Genomic DNA, 24,157 nt, shown 5'->3' with positions numbered 1-24,157 from the left:
CAGGCTTCAAGGTTTGCTATGATATACAGTGAGAGAAACATAGAGAGAGAGTCAAACATAACACTTTTTTGGGTTTAGAGATAGATATAAAATATAATAAATGATGGATAATTAATGAAATCCTAATCAAAATATTAGCATTAATGAGGGTCTTTTTTTTACCGTTGAATCTACTTAAATCCAATGGTTTAAAAAATGTGTAACTTGAACACATCACACACACACACACACACACACACACACATATAGAGAGAGAGAGAGAGAGAGATTAAATTCTATAAGGACGTGGTGTAAAACCCATGTTTTACCCATCCAATAAGTGATTGTCACATCAGCATTTTACTTAAAATTTAATACATCCTACCACATCTAATAACATCTCGATAGTTTACCAATTTGGTTGGATTTATATATGGGTATTGGAATTGATTGAGTGTGATTATGTTTATTCTTAAATATGTGATAATATGATGTGTCATGTTAGGATTGGATTGGTAAAGCATGAGTTTTACACAATGTCCTTATAGAATTTAATCTCCTATATATATATATATATAAAAAAGGAATAACACTTTTGGGGGGGTGGGGGGGTGGGGGGGGTGTTGTTTATGGATGACAAACATAATAGGTCTCAAGTTCCTAACCAAGAAATCCCCGAAGGCTTCCTTTTTTTTCTTCTTCTAGTCATGCATAAAGCCAAATTGTCGACCCTGCTGTTTGGTTGTTGGACACTTTGGGAGAGGGATTTTCTTTTCCTTTTTTTTTTTTTTTAAATGCAAATCTATTTGTGGAGGAATATTTTTTATAAATATGCATCATATCTGAGTGATGTACATATGGCACAAAAGAATAATTAAAATGTGACTAAATGACATATTAGACCTTTAAATGAGTCATAATATAACACTATAACTTTTTGTTTTTAAATCTTAAGGTTCATTAGGTGAAATAACACCTACTTTATATTCTTTGTCGGTATATAAAGGGAAATTAATTAAAAACCCCTTCCTCCACCCCTTTTTTTGATTGGCACAACCCTCAACTCTAAATTCTATGATATCTCAAAGGTTGATCATTGTCCTTATAAACTAAGCTCTTATTATTTTCCACCATTTTTTTTATTAAAAAAAATCTTGTATGTATATATATATATGATCACCTCAAGTTTGTCAAAATAATTATAGATAACTAAAAATTTATATATTCTAATTAAAAAGGAGAAAAACATAAGATGGAACAACTCAAAAACAAAATAACGGTGAGAATGACCTGAGACTATTCCATCACTAATTGTCACTTGAAAGTTGAACCTAGGCTGCATTTGTTTCAGTGTAAAATATTTTCCAAGCGTAAAATATTTTCAGGTGAAAATATTTTCGGGAAAGGAAAATATTTTCTAGTGTTTGGTTGCATTTTAAAAATTATATTAGAAAACAATTTTCAGTGTTTGGTAACATTCTAAAAATGCTATTTTCCTACAAATTTTACACATTTTCTCAGCTTCCAAACAAATTTTATATCAAAAAATCCACCACCACCCACACATCAGCACCCACAGAAAATCCACCACCACCCACACACTAGCACCCACAGAAAATCCACCACTATCCACACAAAACCCACCACCACCCACACACCACCACCCACAGAAAATCCACAACTATCCACACAAAACCCACCACCACACAACACAGAAACCACCAAAACACTACCACCCACAACACCACAACAACAACAAAAAATTAGAGATCAAAGAGAGAAAGCAAATCGGCGATGAGACCGACCTAGAGGAGGAGATAGATCGGCGAGTGGTGGACGACGAGATCAACCCAGAGGAGGAGATGATCTGACCCAGAGGAGGAAGAGACCGGTCAAGCGATGGCAGGCTTCATGTGGCGCGATCTCGGCGGGATGATCTCAGCGGCACGAAGTCGACGACGCGATCTCGCCGACGTGTTTGGTTGCCCAAAGTCAAAGGCTCTCTACTCTCTCTCTCTCTCTCTCTCTCTCTCTCTCTCTCTCTCTCTCTCTCTCTCTTTGCGCGTCTGAGTTCGAAAATGGTTTGAAATGAAAATAAAAAACGTAAAACAATTTCCGGGTCAAAGCCTTTATTTTACGATCAAATGAAATGTTTTTCCGAAAAATTCTATTTTCCATGCACAACCAAACATACGGTGAGGTGTAAAATGATTTCCTAAAATGGTTTGAAACCAAAACAAACGCACCCCTAGATTCGAATCCGACACAACCCCATGCATGCACCCACCAAGTGATATTACTCAACCACTACAATTAAATTTTCCAATGGTTATATATAAATATATATATATATATATATATATATTTATTTATTCTTAGGTTACGTCAACTTTGGATGTGTGCTGAATAATTTCTCAATCGTTAAATGAGATCAAACTTAACGCAAACCCAAGGATCAAAAAATGGGTTAGAGTCAGCTAAAATGAAAGACTCAATTAGCACCTCCCCTCATATTATAATTACTTTATACACATCCAAGATATGTATTATCTCTTTTATAACAAATGAGTTCCGCAACTATATGATTTTTCTTTTTTGGTAGAAAGGGGAGAATTTATTTAAATATATAGTGCAAATTCATCAAGTATGGACATGTGACACTTGCAACTTGTCTAGTTTTAGGAATTAGTCATAGGGCACTCCTCTAGGAATACCTGTATACAAAAGATCCTGTGAGTGACAAGAGCTCTACATTTCTATCTGAAATTTCACAAGGTATGAAGAATCTGTGGATTGACAGGCTTCAAGGTTTGCTATGATATACAGTGAGAGAAACGTAGAGAGAGAGTCAAATATAACACTTTTTTTGGGTTTAGAGATAGATATAAAATATAATAAATGATGGATAATTAATGAAATCCTAATCAAAATATTAGCATTAATGAGGGTCTTTTTTTGACCGTTGGATCTACTTAAATCCAATGGTTTAAAAAATGTGTAACTTGAACACATCACACACACACATATATATATAGAGAGAGAGAGATTAAATTCTATAAGGACGTGGTGTAAAACTCATGTTTTACCCATCTAATAAATGATTGACACATTAATATTTTACTTAAAATTCAATACACTCTACCACACCTAATAACATCTTGATAGATTATCAATTTGATTGGATTTATATATGGGTATTAGAATTGATTGAGTGTGATTATGTTTATTCTTAAATATGTGATAAGATGATGTGGCATGTTAGGATTGGATTGGTAAAACATGAGTTTTACACAATATCCTTATAGAATTTAATCTCCTATATATATATATATATATATATATATATAAATATAAGGAATAACACTTTTTTTGGGGGGGGGGGAGGGTGGTGGGTTTACGGATGACAAACATATATAATAGGTCTCAAGTTCCTAACCAAGAAATCCCAGAAGGCTTCCTTTTTTTTTTTTTCTTCTAGTCATGCATAAAGTCAAATTGTCGACCTTGCTGTTTGGTTGTTGGACACTTTGGAAGAGGGATTTTCTTTTCCTTTTCTTTTTTTTTTTAAATGCAAATCTATTTGTGGAGGAATATGTTTTATAAATATGCATCATATCTGAGTGATGTACATATGGCACAAAAGAATAATTAAAATGTGACTAAATGACATATTAGACCTTTAAATGAGTCATAATATAACACTATAACTTTTTTGTTTTTAAATCTTAAGGTTCATTAGGTGAAATAACACCTACTTTATATTCTTTGTCGGTATATAAAGGGAAATTAATTAAAAACCCCTTCCTCCACCCCTTTTTTTGATTGGCACAACCCTCAACTCTAAATTCTGTGATATCTCAAAGGTTGATCATTTTCCTTATAAACTAAGCTCTTATTATTTTCCACCATTTTTTTTATTAAAAAAAATCTTGTATGTATATATATATATATATATATATGATCACCTCAAGTTTGTCAAAATAATTATAGATAACTAAAAATTTATATCTTCTAATTAAAAAGGAGCAGAACATAAGATGGAACAACTCAAAAACAAAATAACGGTGATAATGACCTGAGACTATTCCATCACTAATTGTCACTTGAAAGTTGAACCTAGGCTGCGTTTGTTTCAGTGTAAAATATTTTCTAGGTGTAAAATATTTTCTGGTGAAAATATTTTCGGGAAAGGAAAATATTTTCTAGTGTTTGGTTGCATTTTAAAATTATATCATAAAACAATTTTCTGTATTTGGTAACATTCTGAAAATGTTATTTTCCTACAATTTTTTCACATTTTCTCAGCTTCCAAACAAATTTTATATCACAAAATCCATCACCACCCACACATCAGCACCCATAAAAAATCCCCCACCACCCACACACCAGCACCCACAGAAAATCCACCACTATCTACACAAAACCCACCACCACACAACACAGAAACCACAAAAACGCCGCCACCACCCACACCACCACAACAACAACAACAACAAAAAAATCAGAGATCAAAAAGAGAAAGCAGATCGGCGACGAGATCAACCTAGAGGAGGAGATAGATCGACGAATGGCAGACGACGAGATCGACCCAAAGGAGGAGATAATCTGACCCAGAGGAGGACGAGACCGGTCAAGCGGTGGCAGGCTTCATGTGGCACGATCTCGGCGAGACGATCTCGGTGGTGCAAAGTCGACGACGCGATTTCGCCAACGTGTCTTGGGTTGGGGCGCAATCTCGCCGGCATGTTTGGTTGCGCGAAGTCAAAGGCTCTCTACTCTCTCTCTCTCTCTCTCTCTCTCTCTCTCTCTCTTTGCGCATCTGAGTCCGGAAATGATTTGAAGTGAAAATAGAAACATAAAACAATTTCCGGGTCAAAGCCTTTATTTTACGGTCAAATGAAATGCTTTTCCGGGAAATTCTATTTTCCATGTGCAACCAAACACACGGTGAGGTGTAAGATGATTTCCTGAAATGCTTTGAAGCCAAAACAAATGCACCCCTAGATTCGAATCCGACACAACCCCATGCATGCACCCACCAGGTGATATTACTCAACCACTATAATTAAATTTTTCAATGGTTATATATATATTTTTTTATTTTTTTATTTTTTTATTCTTAGGTTACGTCAACTTTGGATGTGTGCTGAATAATTTCTCAATCGTTAAATGAGATCAAACTTAACGCAAACCCAAGGATCAAAAAATGGATTAGAGTCAGCTAAAATGAAAGACTCAATTAGCACCTCCCCTCAGATTATAATTACTTTATACACATCCAAGACATGTATTATCTCTTTTATAACAAATGAGTTCCACAATTGTATGATTTTTCTTTTTTGGTAGAAAGGGGAGAATTTATTTAAATATATAGTGCAAATACATCAAGTATGGACATGTGACACATGCAGCTTGTCTAGTTTCAGGAAGAAGGAATTAGTCATAGGGCACTCCTCTAGGAACACCTGTATACAAAAGATCCTAGGTATATCTACATAGAACAAAAGATGGACAATAGGAATACATCTCCATTCTCTAGTCAATTTGCAACTGCATTAGCTTCACGGTAAATTTGATGTAGACGGATCATCCATTCGGACCATCTATTCCTCTTGCTGAGAAACATCTAGCAATCATAAATTAAAGGGGTCAAAGCTGGAGCCATGGTCTCAGAAAAAGTTAAAAATGTAATCACAAAAATATGATATTTATCACAAACTATGAGAAGAATGATACACGTATCTTACGACCACCACTAATCCCTAGTTGCAAGTATTAATAGCTGGTGTCTAATATATGGTGGACTAGAAACAGGACCAATAACCAGACAGGACCAAAACTGTAGGACAAGCAAAGGGCACATGAAAATATATAGTAATAATATGATGAGGGATTTAGTAGTAGATTAGGTATTAATCAAGTAGTGGACAGCAGGCAGGACCTCAAAACCCGGATAAGAAGTTAAAAATGCTTTTAGACTAAGCAATCAAAAAGCAAAAAACACATAAGAATACAAAAGTTGGAAGTGAAGTGAAAGTGTTAAGGAAAAAATAAACCAAAAAAAAAAAAGGAAGTGAAAGCAGATTGGCAGAGAGTTCGGCGGGAGTGTGTTTGCATTTGATTTTGATTCTTTTCTTTACAGTAAAAGGTAATAATGTAAGCTTAAAAACACTTAAAATAAAGTGATAAATTGGCTGGCTTTCGTAATTCAAGGCCAAAAATTTTCCACGGTCAAACTATGTTCAAAGTAATGGAGTGGGTTTTTGTGGTCAGTGAAACGAATCATTCCTCACGTTCTAAAATATTTTATTATTACTTCATGATCACCTCTCACATGACCTTCTTTTTTTTAATTTTAATTACTTTTTTTTTTTGGCAGATAGATGCGAATTTTTATTCTTATTGTTCAAACAAAATTTTTTTTTTTTTAAATATTATATTTTACATTCTGTGTATGGGAAAGGTCTATTAATTGTCTGAACTTTACTTATATATGATTTGGGACATGTGTCTTTTAGTGTGGACATGTGGGTCCAAAATGTTGATATGATTCTCATTCGTGCGATGGATTGATTTTTTTGGGCTACAAGACGAGTCAATAATATCGGAAGAATGCTGTTGTCTTTTGAATTTATGTTTATATAAATAAATTAATATATGTTTATGGTGATCCAGTGATCCAGGCTCCAGCTGCTACTAATTGGAATTCCACTGTAGCAAATTTGGTATATCCCCAAAAAACAAAAAAGTTGCTGCTGATTAAATAATTTTGAAACTTCTTCAACTTATTCTAATTATAATATTGGAGGATTTTTTTTTTCTTGTGTGTTAGGTAAAGTTTAAAATTTTTTGCTGCAAATCTGATTTCTAAACATAGTCATTGATTTTTAAATTTTTTTTAAAAATAAAGTCTTCACTTCAAAATATAATTTATTTGATATGAGCTAGTTCAACTCCAAAATTATTGTTTCTCACTTCCACTACAATCATTTGAGAGAGCGCTTGCAAACTGCAAACTCTTTAGTATTTAATACTCTAGTCTCTCAAATATTAGATTTCTAATGAATAAGAAGTTAATATGATCACTGTGGGGCCCAAATGATTTATGGGCCAGGCCCATCTACCCGGGGAGAATCCAAAGGCCTAAGCCAAGGAGGGCTATGGCCCAAGCTCGACAAGATGGCCTATGGATACCGCCGAGGGCAGTTCAGTCCTCGGCAGACCCAAAGTCCCCCCAGAAAGAGGGGTAAAAACGGTATAGGACTGAAACTTGGAAGAAAGATCTAAAATATCCAGGGAAAGCTGCCCTTACTGCCATTCAATACTCTTAACCTGACATAGCCGCGTTCTTTGGCTTTGACAACCAACCCCAACGACTTTGGGTATGGGCTGATGGGACAAATATCAGCCTTGGAAATGTTGACCCTATATGTGGACGAAGGACAGTGAACACAAGCGAGTATAAAAGGAAAAATCAGTAACCTAGAGAGGGGGCTGGGAAAAATGGCCAAAAACCAGAGCCTCCCAGCCCACCTCCAGGAGAAAGACTCCATGGGTGAAGATAACCTAGACACGCACGAATACCACGAAAAACCCACCGCCTGGCGATCAAGGTTTAGCCTTTTAAACCCACGCTCTACAAATGATATTGTTTGGGCCTTTTTACGTGGCGCGAACCCGATACTGTCACGGTCCGTCGCGAATCGTGTCCTTACAATTGGCGCCGTCTGTGGGGAAGGCTTGTGTGTTGGTATAGGAGGTGGGTCGATAGAGTTTCTTTGTTATTTATAACCGTTGGTTATAGAATTCTAGTATAAAGTTCTGCTAGGGGCTACGTTTCTTGACTAGGGGCTTGGCTGAAGAGTTAACTCCCTTAAAGCCAAGGTCCCCCGTAAAAAGCAAACTAGGCACTTGGTAGCGTTAATCGTATGGATAAATTCTAGGGACTTGGCTGAGGAGCTAACTCCCCTAAAGCCAAGATCCCACACAAAGAGAAAACTAGGTTTTAGACAGAACCGAGGCATTGCATAGTCCTCGGACTCAAGCCTGTGGGAAAACCAACTACCTGGATGAGGAAAACTAGGTTTTGGACAGAACCAAGGCATTGCATAGTCCTCGGACTCAAGCCTGTGGGAAAACCAACTACCTGGATGAGGAAAACTAGGTTTTGGACAAAACCAAGGCATTGCATAGTCCTCGGACTCAAGCCTGTGGGAAAACCAACTACCTGGATGAGGAAAACTAGGTTTTGGACAGAACCAAGGCATTGCATAGTCCTCGGACTCAAGCCTATGGGGAAACCAACCGTTTAAAAAAAAAACTATGGCACATAAACCTCAAAATCCATCCAAAGAGAACTCCTCGTTAACAGTTGGGTTAATCCCTTAATTGCACGGATTCCCCGGTCTATCTTCGGATCCCCAGTACCAAAGGGGTTGATGCGATACGGTGCAATGTATTACCCAAAAGCACAATCAAAGTCCCTCGCTACTCGGCCACCCTCTCGGACGAATTATTTCGAGTTTATCGTTCTCGGACATTGGTCTAGCATGCATCGTGCAGCACTCAGCGGTTATCCCGGTTAATTCCAAGAGTTTAATTTATTAAGGATTACCCTTGTTATACTTGATAATATTTGTGAGTTTAAACCAGTAGGAATCTGCGTTAAGGCATTTTTTTGCCCGGAATATCATTAAGGGCAAGCTTACATTTAATATTCATGCACAAAGTAGTTGTTGCAGAGAAGAAAAGTATGTATAAAGAAATAAACACATCTTTTATTAAGACAAAGGAACAGTACAGTGTACAATGAAAAACTGAAACAAGCTTACATTAAAACTAACTACGTAAGTAAAGAAAAATACAAGAGAGTGAAGATAAAACCGAGGAGGTAGCACAGAGGAGAGGTTGGCTACTGCTTCGAGACCTTATTCCTCCTCAATGCTTTTGCACGCCCATAACTCAGGCAGCAAAAGAACCCAACTTGAGCCTCACACCGCTAAAGGAAAGGTGCAGGGAGCTGGAAATTGAGGAGCCTTCACCAAAAATTTGCCTGCAACAAGGCAGAGGCGCTGATGGCGGAGAATCTTTCTTCTGACACACCAAAATTCTGGCATGTACAGAACCTGCTTCGAATTTTGACTAAAAGGGGGAGAAACACCCTTTCCCCTCCGTCGAAACGGAATGTTCCCTTGAATTTACGCCTCATTTGCCCGTACCTCACTACTTTGAGTCTCAGGAGGACACGGCGCCTCCGTGGCGGATAGAGTTCCTTTTCCCCAACCCTCGCCTCAAACATGATATACTAAGGGAGGAAACTGAAGGATTTGCACGCAGGTAAGGCAACTTTCTCTCCTATTTATTTAAAAAGATAAGGTGGTGGCATTTAATTCACGCAGCGTCCCAAGGAACGCTACAGACAAAATATCTTCGGCTCGATTTCCCACGCCATCTGCAACCGTGAGATTAAAGGAGTCTCGTGAAGGCGCACCTCGAACACTGGGACGCCAAAAAGTACCGCGTGACCAAAGACTACGGAAATACCTCTTAATTTGTGGGCCCAGTAAACTTGCAGCCCAGGCCCGTTCTGCATGGGGGCCCAGGGACAGAACCAAGGCATTGCATAGTCCTCGGACTCAAGCCTATGGGAAAACCAACTACCTGGATGAGGAAAATTATAAGTTTTAGACAGAACCAAGGCCTTGCATGGTCCTCGAACCCAAGCCTATGGGGAAACCAAGTACAAAAAAAGAAAAATTACAAGTTTTGGACAGAACCAAGGCCTTGCATGGTCCTCGGACCCAAGCCTATGGGGAAACCAAGTACAAAAAAGAAAAATTACAAGTTTTGGACAGAATCAAGGCCTTGCATGGTCCTCGGACTCAAGCCTATGGGGAAACCAAGTAAAAAAAATTATTATTACAAGTCTTATAACTGCTCGGATGGGAAAAGTCCCCGGCTCAGATACTGTAAAATGTTAAGGCTAATAAAAGTGTTAGGATGATAGTGGGGCACTCCACTATTCGGTAGCCTAAGGGGGCTGTTCATTTTTGCGGGTGATATGTCTTCGAACGATTACTTCCTACACCGCATAGAGCATCCAGTTCTAATCTCGGCGTTTTTTCGGGCAATTACCGTTATTCATAGGTACGCATTGCTAGTTCAAGCAATTCTGTTAAAGTTGTGGTGACTTCTTTTTATTAGCAAGTATTTTGGCCTTAGTTGTCATCGATTCAAATGCTATATTATTGTGCTGAGCAGCATTTGCAAATTTGTAAAAACATAGAGACAGAGCATGCGAAGTAAAATAACAACAATTTTTATTAATATAAAATATTATTACAACGTACAAAGAGGGGCTCAAACAAGCCTATACAAAAGGTGAGCTGCCGAAGCAACCCTAACATTCGCAGTACAGATAAGTAAACAGTCAGGTGTCTTTTAAACTCGTCTTCAAAGTCTCTCCAATTTCTGCCTCAGTATTGCTCATATTGAAAGAAGAACCTTCTTTGGAAAAAGATGAAGGAGAAGGAAGAAGAATTTGAAGGAGAAGGAAGAAGAAGATGGAGGAGATGAATGAAGAAGATGGAGGACATGAGTAAAGAAGGAGGAGAAGAAGAGAGAAAAGATGAAAAGAAAGAAAAATGAGCAAAAGAGGGAGAAAGAAAAGCACCAGGATGGAACTGGTACTGGGAAGACTAAGAAAGGGAGGCAAAAGGAGGCGCCAGTGAACGAAGAGAGGAAGAAGCATGGGCACTTAGTTCCTGCCTCAATCCTGACTCCCAACACACTGGAGCCATATTAGGTATGCTCATAAGAGCGCGGTTGGTACTGATGATGGGTGTTCTCGACTCAGTCACGCCGAAAGTTTGACGTAACGAGTCCCTGCTTCGGATTTTGGCTGAAAGGAAGGTAAGACGAATCTTAAGCCTCCGCCATCCTTGCCCTGACCGAGCCATTTCGAGCTTTATTAGAACATGACACTTTGATGAGGAGTATGGTTTCTTCATCATTTGTTATGGTGAATGTACTGTGATTTAGTGTATAACTACTGGGTTAAGTAAACGCTAAGGGAGGTAAAGGGTTTCAAATCTCAGAAAAATAAAAGGGTCTCTGCACGAAAGTGATAGCCTCCTACTTGTCTTCTTATAGGAAGAGCAAAACGGAAGGTATTAAATTCGTTCAGGTTTCCAAAAGAATCTGAAAAACAAAGATGTGTCCGTTCCATTTCTCCGCCTCGTCAGACGAACCGTCGAATGTAAATGAGTCTCGTAAAGGGAAGTCGTTAAAAGCGTGTTTTGAATAATCAAACGACGAGAATGCGTCAGGAGTAAAATCAAAAAACGCTTCGTAGATCAGTATGTTTCTTGGACAGACGGAAAACTGTCAGCATTAATGAAGGACCGAATTAAAGGAGCCATCATAAAAGCTCGACATTACCAAAACCCCCTTTCCAACCAAGAGGTTGGACAGTCGGGTTTTGAGGGGCTATTGTGGGGCCCAAATGATTTATTGGCCAGGCCCATCTACCCGGGAAGAATCCAAAGGCCCAAGCCAAGGAGGGCTATGGCCCAAGCTCGACAAGATGGCCTATGGATACCGCCGAGGGCAGTTCAGTCCTCGGCAGACCCAAAGCCCCCCCAGAAAGAGGGGTAAAAACAGTATAGGACTGAAACTTGGAAGAAAGATCTAAAATATCCAGGGAAAGCTGCCCTTACTGCCATTCAATACTCTTAACCTGACATAGCCGCGTTCTTTGACTTTGACAACCACCCCCAACGACTTTGGGTATGGACTGATGGGACAAATATCAGCCTTGGAAATGTTGACCCTATACGTGGACGAAGGACAGTGAACACAGGCGAGTATAAAAGGAAAAATCAGTAACCTAAAGAGGGGGCTGGGAAAAATGGCCAAAAACCAGAGCCTCCCAGCCCACCTCCAGGAGAAAGACTCCATGGGTGAAGATAACCTAGACACGCACGAATACCAAGAAAAACCCACCGCCTGGCGATCAAGGTCTAGCCTTTTAAACCCACGCTCTACAAATGATATTGTTTGGGCCTTTTTACGTGGCGCGAACCCGATACTGTTACGGTCCGTCGCGAATCGTGTCCTTACAATCACGGATCACCATATATAACCGATCGCCCTAATTATTTGCTTTTATTTAGGAAAGAAGAAAAATAAAGGCACCATGTATCTAAAACAACATTTACAACCCAAAAAAAAAACCCTTTGAAATAGAACTTTTTGAGCTGCTTTTGCACATTAGTTAAACTTAACGTGTGAAATGTTTTATTTTCTATGTCCTAAAAAATGTTGTAAGGGCACAAACAAACCTACGGCCCAAGAATGACTAGATAGTGGCCCAATGAGTTTACTACAATAAATTTGTTAGAAAATGGATAGGATATTGACTACTTAATGAGCTAAAGTTAATCACAATGAGAAGAAATACCAAAGAAATGACTAGGATCACATAATTATGAAGAAAAAGGGATCCTTGGTCCAGCCCAAGAAAGATCTTTTATATATGAGTCTTGCTTTTTATTTTTCACAAGTATTTTTTTTCTTCTTTAAAAAAGTCCTCCACTCTCTCTCTCTCCTTGCATCTCTCTCATAATGATCTTCATTTTCCTTTTATATTTACACATAGATTATCTTAATCCTACACTTAGAGGGCTGAGATTGCATTCCCAGGACTTCTGTCTCATCTAGAACATGCTAATAAGCTTCTGCCTTGCAATTTGGAAAATTATTAGGTACTCCCGGAGTACCATAAATGCGTACTCTCTCCTCTTAAATGAATGGTGAGTCCTACCATGAATTTAATTAGTGAAACCCACCATTCATGTGAGAGGAGGGAGTACGCATTTATGGTACTCTGAAAGTACATAATAATTTTCCTTACAATTTGAGCTGTGCCACCACTGTTCATGGTTATTTCCTCATTAATGAGCCTAAAGGAGTACTTGTCTTACATTTAATGCGGATGGGATAGCTTCAACACCCTTCTCCTTTCACCTTTCTCGTAACCCGTGCCAAGTCTACTTTCTTCCCTTTATGATATTTTAACTTTATGAGCCTCCTATGGTTACTACTTAATCCCAAGGTCAACGAGTGCTCGTCTCGTGGTTATCTAGTGCTCGTCCTCGAGGTCCGAGGTGCATTCTAAGAAATCATCTTAGCAATCTACTAAAATGAGATTAGGGATCCTTGTCCACACAAATGTCATTCTATTTTTTTCACTTTTATTTTAAATCTATAACAAGAAGGTGCCATGTAAGAAAGTCTTACAGGAAATTATTGCTAATATATTCAGTGTTAGTTTGGATACAAAGTTTTTTTCTCAACATTTGCGTTTATGCTGTCTCGTGCATTTTTTAGTGGGTCCCGTGTGCACTGTTCACAGGACCCGCAAATACTTTTTTCAGCAAAAAAAACTTTAAAACTGAGTCCCATGACACTATTCATATATTTTAAAATTATTTTGTTACAGTATTTTCAGTTTTCAGTTTTTAACAATAAGCGATATCTATACAAACCCTCAATCAATCAAGGAAAATTTTTGCAATTTTAACTAAATTTATATTTCAGTTGGCAAGACAAAACAAAAATCAATTAAAGTCAAAATTTTCTAATCTTGACTGGATTTATATTTCATATTTTAGCCGAATCTTCAAACTTATGTCCAAGTTTATCTCATAAAAATTTTGTGAATTAAAGCTGTTTCTTTTAGAGGAGCAAAAGAAATTTTTGAGTAGTCATGATTAATAAATAAATATCATATATAAATATTTTCTACTGAACAATTGCACAAGTTGGTAATTAGTGTTAAGTGATTCTACAGTCACTTTACAAAAGAATTAATTATTTTGGCTTTAATTTTAAGTTACTTCAAGTAAAGTGTTATATACTCACAACAATATTATATACTAACACACGTGGATGTGATCTACGACTGGTCGTCCGCACTTTTCGGTACGAGTATTTGGATTCAAGATTTGCTCATCTTCATATTTAATAATAAGTGGGTTATTAAAAATAAAACTAGAAGTTGCGGTAGATAAGCTGTTAAACACTGAATGTGGACACGTGACAGAGCATGTGCCATCTCAATATACGGCTTGCTCATGTCACGAGCCACTGGACGGAATGGGCAGTGGGACTGATCACTGAACTCTTTGACCTCGCAACTTGCTACAACCACCGTATTCTACACGTGCATGTTTCCTATTCTTTTACCCCTCTCTTTAGTTAAAGCTTAGGTATAGTATTCAGTCCTGTTAGAATAGTGACACACTGACACATTTATTTTTGGTCACGTATCATCATTTTAACAAGTCAAATACACTGAAACTAAGCCAAATCTTCTTTTCTTTTCTTTTTAACGTCACCATACATTTGATAACATCGGGCTGGTGGGCTCAAGCTCAACATATTTGCAAGTCATAAATCCGGAAATCTCCAATTTCACATACCACAAGATAATCTATAAAGTATCAGAGTAAAATAATCTAACCAAAAGCTTAAACACCGCTTCCTTATATATATTATCAGAAAAAATATCACAAGACAAATGAACTTAAAGCAAGTTGAAACAAATTGCAATGTAACAACGTCTTCCATGTTTTGTGCATGCTAACTAAGCGCGCACAACACGAGTTGGCTCCCAGTGTTTTCCTGTGTCGACGTGAAATGAAACCATTGCTTGGGCACTCAGCGCCATTCTCAATTTGCCTAACCTTGACTAGAAGGCACATTTTTCATGCAAGCTCTAATTTATGGCTGCGAGTGTGATGAATACTAAATACCATCATGCAAGGTTGGTCAAACTAGTGGTTAAGTGATTGGCAGCTCCAAATGTGAAGCCTTGCTACTTTTGGAGTCCGGCGTTCTACTTGGTTTTAGATAATTGCAAGTTGTTAATCTAGAATCTGATTTTGAAATCTTGATAATGATCTCAGAAGTCTCGCACCATTGGAAGATCAGTTCTACATGTCATTCTTACCCAAAGAAATCCACATGATTATAATATTAACAGCATCGGAGCTCAGCTCCCACTAGGGCAGTGATTATTCTCCACAACCAATTACAATGGGTACTGAGCTGCTACAGAATCAAAGAAAGGTCCGCCATCTCAACCGTCCATTTGCACAAAATACCACTAGCAATATCAAGTTGTAATCTACTTAAGATGCGTTACTTTCATAAAAAAAAAAGTTTAGTACTAAAATAAATGTCACTTGACTATTAAATCTGGTCTCATATAGATATATCTCCTGTATGCGGGCAGGGCTTCACACCATGACAAATGCAAAATGAGAGAGTAATCACAGCAAGACCTAACTGAATCTAAGACTCTCCGGCAGACTCACATAAACTTGCAAACAGGAGATGTCAACCATTGATAGTTGACTTAAAATGAAAGTCATCAGTTGTAGAGTAAATCATGCCCTCCTCTACAAGATTTTGAATAGCTAACCTGTCAAAACCAGGAAATTTAGAGTTAAAGATTATTTCTGTTTGAAAGCCTGTGTGTGTGTGTGTGTGTGTGTGTGTGTGTGTGAGAGAGAGAGAGAGAGACATGAGCTTATCCACTGAAACTCTTAATTGTTGGGCAATAAAATCACGGTGTACCCCCTTTTCATCAGCACTGAGACATAAGAAGAATGGAAGTGTCAGAACTAGCATACTGTACTGAAAGGGATAAGCAGAGAATGAAGCATGGAAATGAAAATATAGAGGATCATGTAATGGCAAGGAAAATACATAGGGAAGACATGATACAAAAATTTGTAAGAAAATGGGCTCGCCATTAGAAATCCAAAGACCAAACAGAAATAAAAGGAACCAATAAATTTAACACTTCACATTAATCCACTCCCTATCCCGCCATGTTAAAGAATAAAATGCTGAATCAAAATAGCTCATCTACTTAACAATATATGAACACATACACACATGCATGTATGTATTTTTTATTTTATTTTTTTCTTTGATAGGTAAATAGGAGGGAGGCTGGTGGGGTTTGAGCCCAAGTGCCAAGCACCAGAAGAGCTGTTGGAGCCACTGGGGTATCCCTTGAACCCCATGTATGTAATTATATATTTTTTGATAATACAATTGTTGAAAAAGTGGGGGAGGGGGAATTTTGAACCCGAGTTCTCCTCATAAATAAGACTATGTAATGCCACTGAGTTGCAAGGCTCTTGACACACATGTATGTAATAAATATGCATGCATCAAAATGGACGGTCTATCCAACAAATGGCATAATAAAATTGCTCATGACAAACATTTTCCACTGAATCAACCATGTGGAACCATATCATGTCATCAATTAGCTTCCTTATAATGAGAAAATATAAGCTAAGCAATGAGTTTGGTCATTTAATGCAAGCCGTGGCAGAATTGCCACATGCTAAAATGTAATATCAAACCACGAAAGCCAGAGGTACTAATTTAGCCTGAATAGTACCAAGGGACTCTCCTTCAGAAATTTTTTTTTTTTAGGTTCTGCTTCAGAAAATATTGGCTCATATATATATATATATATATGCACATTTGCATTCGCAATGATGCAAAAAACTGCAGAAATGCAAAACCAGGGTGAGGGACTGGAAGGGCAGGAGTTATTTTAAGGGAGGTAGAGATGCCTTTATCTATGATACAGTGTCAGGGTCTGATAACATGCTGTATGATACAGTAATTTTTTAAAACTAAAGATACATATGACAGACATATGCCAGCAAATTTATTAACACAAATAGGAATAAATATGTTAATTTTAACTTATCAAAAAAAAAAATTTGTCATTTTTAAATTTAAAAAACAAATAACAAGCATCAAAACATTTATAACAATATCTAAAAATTTTAGATACTAGCTTCAAAATTTATCATATTTTTGGAAAAGTTCCCAGTACTTTTTTTTTTTTTTTTGCTCTTTTTAGAAATAAAGAGTATTATTATTATTATCATTGCTAAGAAAAGAGAATTAATTGATTTAGATGAATCCCACATATAATCCTAACCAAGAAAAGGGGGGTAAAAATGATTGGGTATAACAATTAACTGAATATTAGGTTCAGTCAATAGTCCAGTTTCATTTTAGCCCAATTTTATAACCAGGTAATACCACTGAAATACAAGACTCTTAGCTACTTTGTTTTACTTTGTTAGATATTGGAATTGCAAGCCAACACCCAAGCCCAAAAACATTTGAGTTAAACACATGCAGCTACCTAACCAGGTAATACCACTGAAATACAAGACTCTTAGCTACTTTGTTTTACTTTGTTAGATATTGGAATTGCAAGCCAACACCCAAGCCCAAAAACATTCGAGTTAAACACATGCAGCTACCTAGCCAAAAGCTCCCCATCACTGACCCCCACCCCCCCCCCAAAAAAAAACACATGAGCACTTGAGGAGATCTAAGGGGGGGAGAAAAAGAAAAAAGATACACATCCTTTCAAGAATAGAAGTACTTACTTGGAAGCAGGAAGCTGCAAAAAGTCTAAGACCATTTGTTCAATATTCTTCTGTCCACCAACATTACCGTATTGACTAGAGAGCTGAAAAGAAAAATGTAAGCGAATAGTGAACATATCAATCGAGAATTCAGCAAAAATGAATTCACCAGTTAGATCTTTCACCTGATTTACTGAGGTAGCTTGGTGCCCCATCATAGGTGTACTAGATGGATTAGGCATCTGTGGCTGTGTAGTAACACCAACACCTTGTAGTTTCTGTAAGCATAAATACAAGTAACACCAGAAAAGCCAGATTATATAAATAGATAAATAGATGTAATTAATATGTCAAGTAAAGCTTAGATGACATTTATAATAGTAGACTAATACCCGTAACCTGGAATTATAGAGATGGACATATATACAATCAATGAAGTGGCTTGCAATCTCATTAAAGTCAGTGATGGGCCTGAAAACAACACCCAAGTTCAATGTTAAGAAAGCAATAAAGAACCTTCACAGAATCAAATTTATACCAATGACATGTTTTTGTGAGATCAATTACATGACAACAGGGAATAGGTCAACAAGACAACAAATAAGGGGCTTCCACTTTTGTCAAGTAGCTTGCACTTCGACATGATTCACATAAAACTTGACAATGACATAAATAAAATTAAATCCAGGATAGGCACTTCCTCACCCCCATGGTGTGGAACCTACCCTTCCTCAACACCATAAATTCAAACTAGAAGACCACAAAAGCATCCAGAACTTTGTAGATGAATATATGATGTCATGAAGAATTTCTAAAGCTAGTTTATGATGCTGAAGTGTCTATGTCATCATCATCCAAACTGAGAATGGCAACATACCCAAAATGTGAGCACCCAGAAGTATAAGAAATCAATCTCAGTGACAGCAAAATATCTGAGCACAGATATTTTGTACAGAGATGAAGCTACATGTATCATACTTCTACTCTTGCTGTTATTGCTCAGATGTCAACAAGGCATGACAGACTTCATGTACTGTAGCATTATGACTCCATCCCAGTTTATTGGTTCTCTAGAGGGATTCCAACTTTTTAATGGAACATCCTTCTAACGCTATAAAACTTATAACTTTCTGAGTTTGACTTCATCATTTTGCTTGTTGATACTACTCTGAAATCTAGAAAGGTTATTTGGTATTTAATCATATTTTTTTTATTGGTACCGACAAAATGGAATAGAGGTGGTACAAGAAAATTACATGCCATTACTGATGATTTAACTTTAAGTTCCAAGTGGACATCTCCACAACTAACCTCTAGAGAGAGATAGGCTCTTAGTCACAACCTCCCACAGACCAACGAAGAGATCTTAAACCACACAGCAGCCATGTCCAATAAGTAACATTGCTCTTTTTATTAAACCCCCCCCCCCCCCCCAAGAAACCTCTTTCAAATAAAAAATTCTCATTGCCAGAATACAAAATTAACAAGATATTTTGAAAGCTCTATGTTAGACAAAAAAGTTGGCAATAACTAACTGAAACAAAGATATTTTACCCCAAAACAGTAGATTTTGTTGATTTATTGTGATGTAGCTTATGATTTATAGAGCCTGGGTTTTAGAACTTTTGGGACTCATTGGGTCTTGCATAGGAGGGTAGCAGACCTCTTTTTCAGGTGGAGGAATTGGTTTTCAAGGCGCTCCTCAGAGATTTGTAATGTGGCTCCATTGTGTTTGATGTGGATATCATGGAAGGAGATGAATAACTGCACTTTTGAAGATTCCAACAGATCAAAGATTCAGTTGGAAACATTTCTGATTAGAACTCTGTTTTGATTGATCTCGTGTGAGGCACTCTTATAGATTTTGCAAAATCACTTATTTTGTGCATAGTTTATGTAATTCTTTTAGGTTATGGAGTGTTCACCATCATGAGCATGAAGTAATCTACTTTACTAATAAAATTTACTTACAAGAAAAATGAAGTTATATCTAGTTCCAGTGTGTAAAGTAATTTTCTTAAATCTCCACCATATGGTCTTAAACATCAATGGGACATATATTATAGCCAATATCAACACTAAGCCACAAATCTTAATAAGGCTAAAATTCTTGGCAATGTTCTCTGATTCCAATTTGCCAAGCCCAAGCAATTTCCTATTTTCCCTACAATAGAATTCAAAAATCAAATCTTTCTTTTCTTTTCTTTTTTTAAGCAAGTTATGAACAATATTTTGGCCTGTATTACAGGGATGAATAATATATAAAACACACCTAAGAGCCAGATATACACAGGGTATAATATACTTTATTTAAAAATGGACAAAAATACAATTTGAACATGTAAATATAATAGCTAAAATTAAGAGGGGGGGGGGTGGAGAGTAATATTAAATCCTCACCTTATAGAGAAAACATTTAAACTCCGCTTTCCCAAGAAGCCTTTCAAGTGTCCATGGATGCGAACGTACATTCCCTCCCTAAAGTAAAAAGATAATCAATATAATATATTACAAATCTTTTTTAGAAGGGAAGAGTGCAATCTAATGCACCTATTGATATAAAACTGAAAAATTATTCCCGAGTAATCTAAATTTGAAACTCCTCATGCTCCTCTTCTTTGAAGAGAGATTTAAGGAAACAAAAAGAAACTTGGAATCCTACATCGCCCTTTAAACTCTGAGCTATTATTACTTCTCTAATTTTCATTTCTTTTACCAAAAAGTCCCACCAACAAACCATTTATCATATTGGCAAGGAGAAACAGTGATCAATTTATTGACTTACACAGACAACATGAGAGAATTTCTCTACGGACTACTTTGGTCAAATTAATGTTTCACAGGTCTTTCAAACTAAAATATAAATTGACCAAAAATAAAAAATTGAAACATACAAGATTCCTTCAACTTCATTTGAATCTACAAATTCTTGAACCCTGTGCATAGAAAAAAGACAACAAAAAAATCATGATTGGCACAGAATTAAGAAATTAAAATAAACCAATCCAATCAAAATAAAATTAATTAGAAATTTTATAATAAAAAAAAAATTTAAATGATTCACCATTTGTTACACTCAATCCTTCCAGTCCCATCATCAAGTAAGAAAGTAACATCAGTCACTCTCCCAGTTCTGTTGCATACCCTTCCCACAAGTGTAACCTAAACATAATTCAAACTCACAAAATGCCCGACATGGAAGGTAAAAACAAAACGGATAGACACATAATGCAAAGTGAAAGTTTCAAGAAACACACATTGTTGACTTCAACACCATCAATACTAAAATTAGATTTATCATCACTTGTCAGAAGAGCTTCATTAATTTGCTTCACAGTCAGCGGAAGCAACGACTGGGAATCACGATTCTGCAAAAGCAAGAAATCAAAACAATAAATTACTGATTGTCTCAAAAAATTATGTTGTTAGGAAATGGTGGGTCCAACACGTGGGATTTCTAAACGGACTCAACAGTTACTTTGATACCATCATCAATTACCAATTGTCACAAAAGTTTAAACAATTACGAAATTGTGGATTAATCAATCAGTCATTAATTTTAACACAAAACCCTAAAATCCTGTTTGGCACCATTAAAAGAAAACATCAACTAAATTAAGACTAATACAACCATTTGTTTAGTTCAGGTGAGGTTTTCGTTTCTCGGAACACACAAACACATATGAAAAGTAAATAGTAAGAATTCAAAATAGTGATTCCTTCAAAATAAGAATATGCAGCGTTTGATTGCAGTGAAAAATGAAAGAAAATCGCAATTATCACAGAAACTAATCCTGATAGAATCAATCATAAACAACAAAGAAAGCGTAACCCTAAATATCAGTTACGCTATAATTAGAAATACAAACAGATGTCGAATTAAAGCAAAGGGGATTTACAACGATTTGCTTCCGTTTAACTTATGTTAATAGTATTATAGTAATTAGGTCCATTTTCTCGGGAACCAAACAGGTGCTTAAAATTGGAAGAGAAAACGAAGGAAAGTACCTTGGAGGTAGAGAAGGAAGGATCGGGAGCCTGGGTGGCCTGAGAGGGCATGAATCCGCCGCCGGAGAAGGCAGCGCTGCCGTCGAATTCGCTTCCATACATTGCTCCGATGATTCTGTGTGTGTCAGTGACTGCGAGAGAGAGAGGGATTTGAAATTTTGGGTTATGATGAATTATATTATATTGGGGATTTTATTTTATTTAGATAAGAAAAATTGAGTTCCCGCCATAATTGTTTTCCTTCCTTTTTGTTGCCATCTTTTTCCTCTTTTGGGCCAAAATGCGAAAAGACCCAAGAATTTTTTTTTTTTTGGAGAAGGCCCAAGAGTTTGAGTTAGTTCTAAATGGACACTTGTACAATTAATTTTGTATTATTAACCGTTAAGCTTTATAAATGATCCAAATTAATATATAGTGTGTACATGACCATTTTAATGGTATATATATAAATAAATAAAATGTTATTTTTAAGACAATATATGTTTAACACATGCTCATTCTCCTAAACTTCAAAGATCATACAAAATCAATAGTACAGGAGTTCAGTTTGCAACTAACCCAAACCACAAAGGATCTTTTTGCATTTCACACTATTTTTTTCAACACACACACACACCCACATATATATATATATATATATATTTTTTTTCATATTTTTTTATTAAATAATGTAAAAGTTTTAGGGAAGACTAATCAATTTAAAAATTATGATAGAGATAAACTTTTTTTTGATAGGCGATAGTGATAAACTTAATTTAAATTTAAATCATTTAAGTAATAAATATCACTTTACTTCTTCTTTTTTATGTGGAATTGTGAATCACTTTACATATCTAATCATATATAAGTCAACATCCAAAAAAAATATAACAATAATTAAAGCTATAGGAAACCCTTTTCTATCATAGATGAAAATTGTAAATTTGTAATCAATATCAACTATCAAGAACTCTAACTCCTAAACACAAAAACTACAATTGTCATATCTTCTTAAAAAAAAAATACAATGTCCCTATCTTAAGTTCTTCAAATGCAAGATAAAGAAGGGGTTTTGTTTTTTGGAAAATAAAGAAGGTTTTATTAAAATAATATCTATTTTTAGGAAAATAATTTTTAAATACACTTTGAAATGAACTAATAGTAATATGAGAGGGGGGGGGGGGGGAATGATGTTATTTAACTAGATGTAGTACATTAAAAAAAAAATTATGAGGTATTAGTTAAATTTTATCTATAACAATTTTACTTTTCATAAACGAAGAAATTGAAAAGGGTTCATAAACGAAGAAATTGAAAAGGATAATGATTAGCTTCTTAGTTCACACTATATGACACATGACTCCCATTGCTTGGCAGGTCAATAAATGACCTTTTAATCTTTTATAGTTTTTATTTTTTATTTTTTTTATTTTTTTGAGAATCATCTTTTATAGATAAATGATTCAAGTGAAGTAAGAAATTTTACGGTTTATTAATATGATACGTATCACTTGATTGAATGGAGCGACATAGTACATATCACTCAATCAAAACTTTAATAAGTATATATACTAAGTATTCTTGTTAATATGATATGCATCACAAGATTGATCGGGCTATGTATCACTCAATCAAAACTTTACTAAGTATTTTCACACAAGGTCATGTTTAAAGTGCAAATCAATGTACTACTCTTTTGATATATAATTGTCCTAATGGTGTACTTTTACATCAACCCTCAAAGCCAACGTCCTCATTACATTCCCAAAATATGAATATGTTCCTTAATTATGGCACATCCTAATTTTTATCCAAGATCATGTTGACACGTTGAGTCATGTCAAAAATAATAATTTATGACACCCAAAAAAAAACATTACATGCTTCACTCTTAGCCCATTTCACTACCCCTATCTTAAAGTTGGATTTTCAATCTCCGCTACAAAAGTGAATGGATTCATCCTTGATACCTTAAGCCCATAAAATTGCTTGCATCATCCTTGATAAATAATATTTTTTCTTCTCTTTATTTGCAATATAAATCAAGAATTCAAGACAATATTGTTGCGGGTAGTCATCAATTTTTTTTTTTTTTTTTTATATACAAGATACAAATTCTACTCTAGTTTAATTTATATATATATATATATATGTAAAATTCCTTCTTAGAAACTTAAACTCCGACTCTTGCCCCCCTATAATCCACAAGCACTTATATCTGTGAAAGTGGCCATCATACCAAAGGTACGCAGAGGTAGCCACATCAATTATTAGCTTCTATAAGCTCTAAACCAAACAGAATTTGGTAGGTCTATTTAAGATACCATATATAGCATAATTAGAACTATCTATAAGCACGAAGTTACTATTTTAATTTACAGTAAACCCTGTCAAATGTTAAAGCTAGAGTTTATATGGTGATGCGGAAATCAACTTCAAAAAAAAAAAAAAAAAACCTACTTAGGGAAAATAATCACATGTTTTTTTTTTTTTTTTTTGGGAAGTTGAAATTTTAAGTATTGCATTCATATGGACCGTTGACTATAGTCCCAGCTCCCAAGGTGAAGGTAGAATGAGAGAGATATCAAGAAGTGCAGTAAATTAACAACTATCAAAATGAATTGATGCAACTTTTAAGAGTACTCACAGTAGTGATGCTAAATAGCTATATTGCTATTTTTTAGCACCATTGATCACAAAAGAAGAGTTACAGC

The 24,157-nt window shown here is 36.0% G+C and overlaps 1 protein-coding gene across 1 annotated transcript; it reads right to left on the bottom strand.

The window, feature by feature from the left end:
- Window positions 1-15,094: 15,094 nt before the first annotated feature.
- Window positions 15,095-21,669, bottom strand: LOC115977434 (replication protein A 32 kDa subunit B-like). Its single transcript, XM_031099276.1, has 10 exons — window positions 21,465-21,669; window positions 20,714-20,824; window positions 20,521-20,618; window positions 20,351-20,392; window positions 19,857-19,934; window positions 17,849-17,927; window positions 17,642-17,734; window positions 17,478-17,560; window positions 15,569-15,637; window positions 15,095-15,466 (listed from the first exon to the last, which is right to left on the bottom strand). The coding sequence occupies exons 1-10, from the start codon at window positions 21,564-21,566 to the stop codon at window positions 15,382-15,384; spliced, it is 840 nt and encodes a 279-aa protein (XP_030955136.1). The 5' UTR covers window positions 21,567-21,669; the 3' UTR covers window positions 15,095-15,381.
- Between the last annotated feature and the right edge of the window lie 2,488 nt (window positions 21,670-24,157).

Source organism: Quercus lobata, chromosome 2 (genome assembly GCF_001633185.2).
Source record: "Quercus lobata isolate SW786 chromosome 2, ValleyOak3.0 Primary Assembly, whole genome shotgun sequence".
NCBI lineage: Eukaryota > Viridiplantae > Streptophyta > Magnoliopsida > Fagales > Fagaceae > Quercus > Quercus lobata.
Note: the sequence above shows the minus strand (reverse complement) of the source record. Positions and strands in the feature narration are given on the sequence as shown.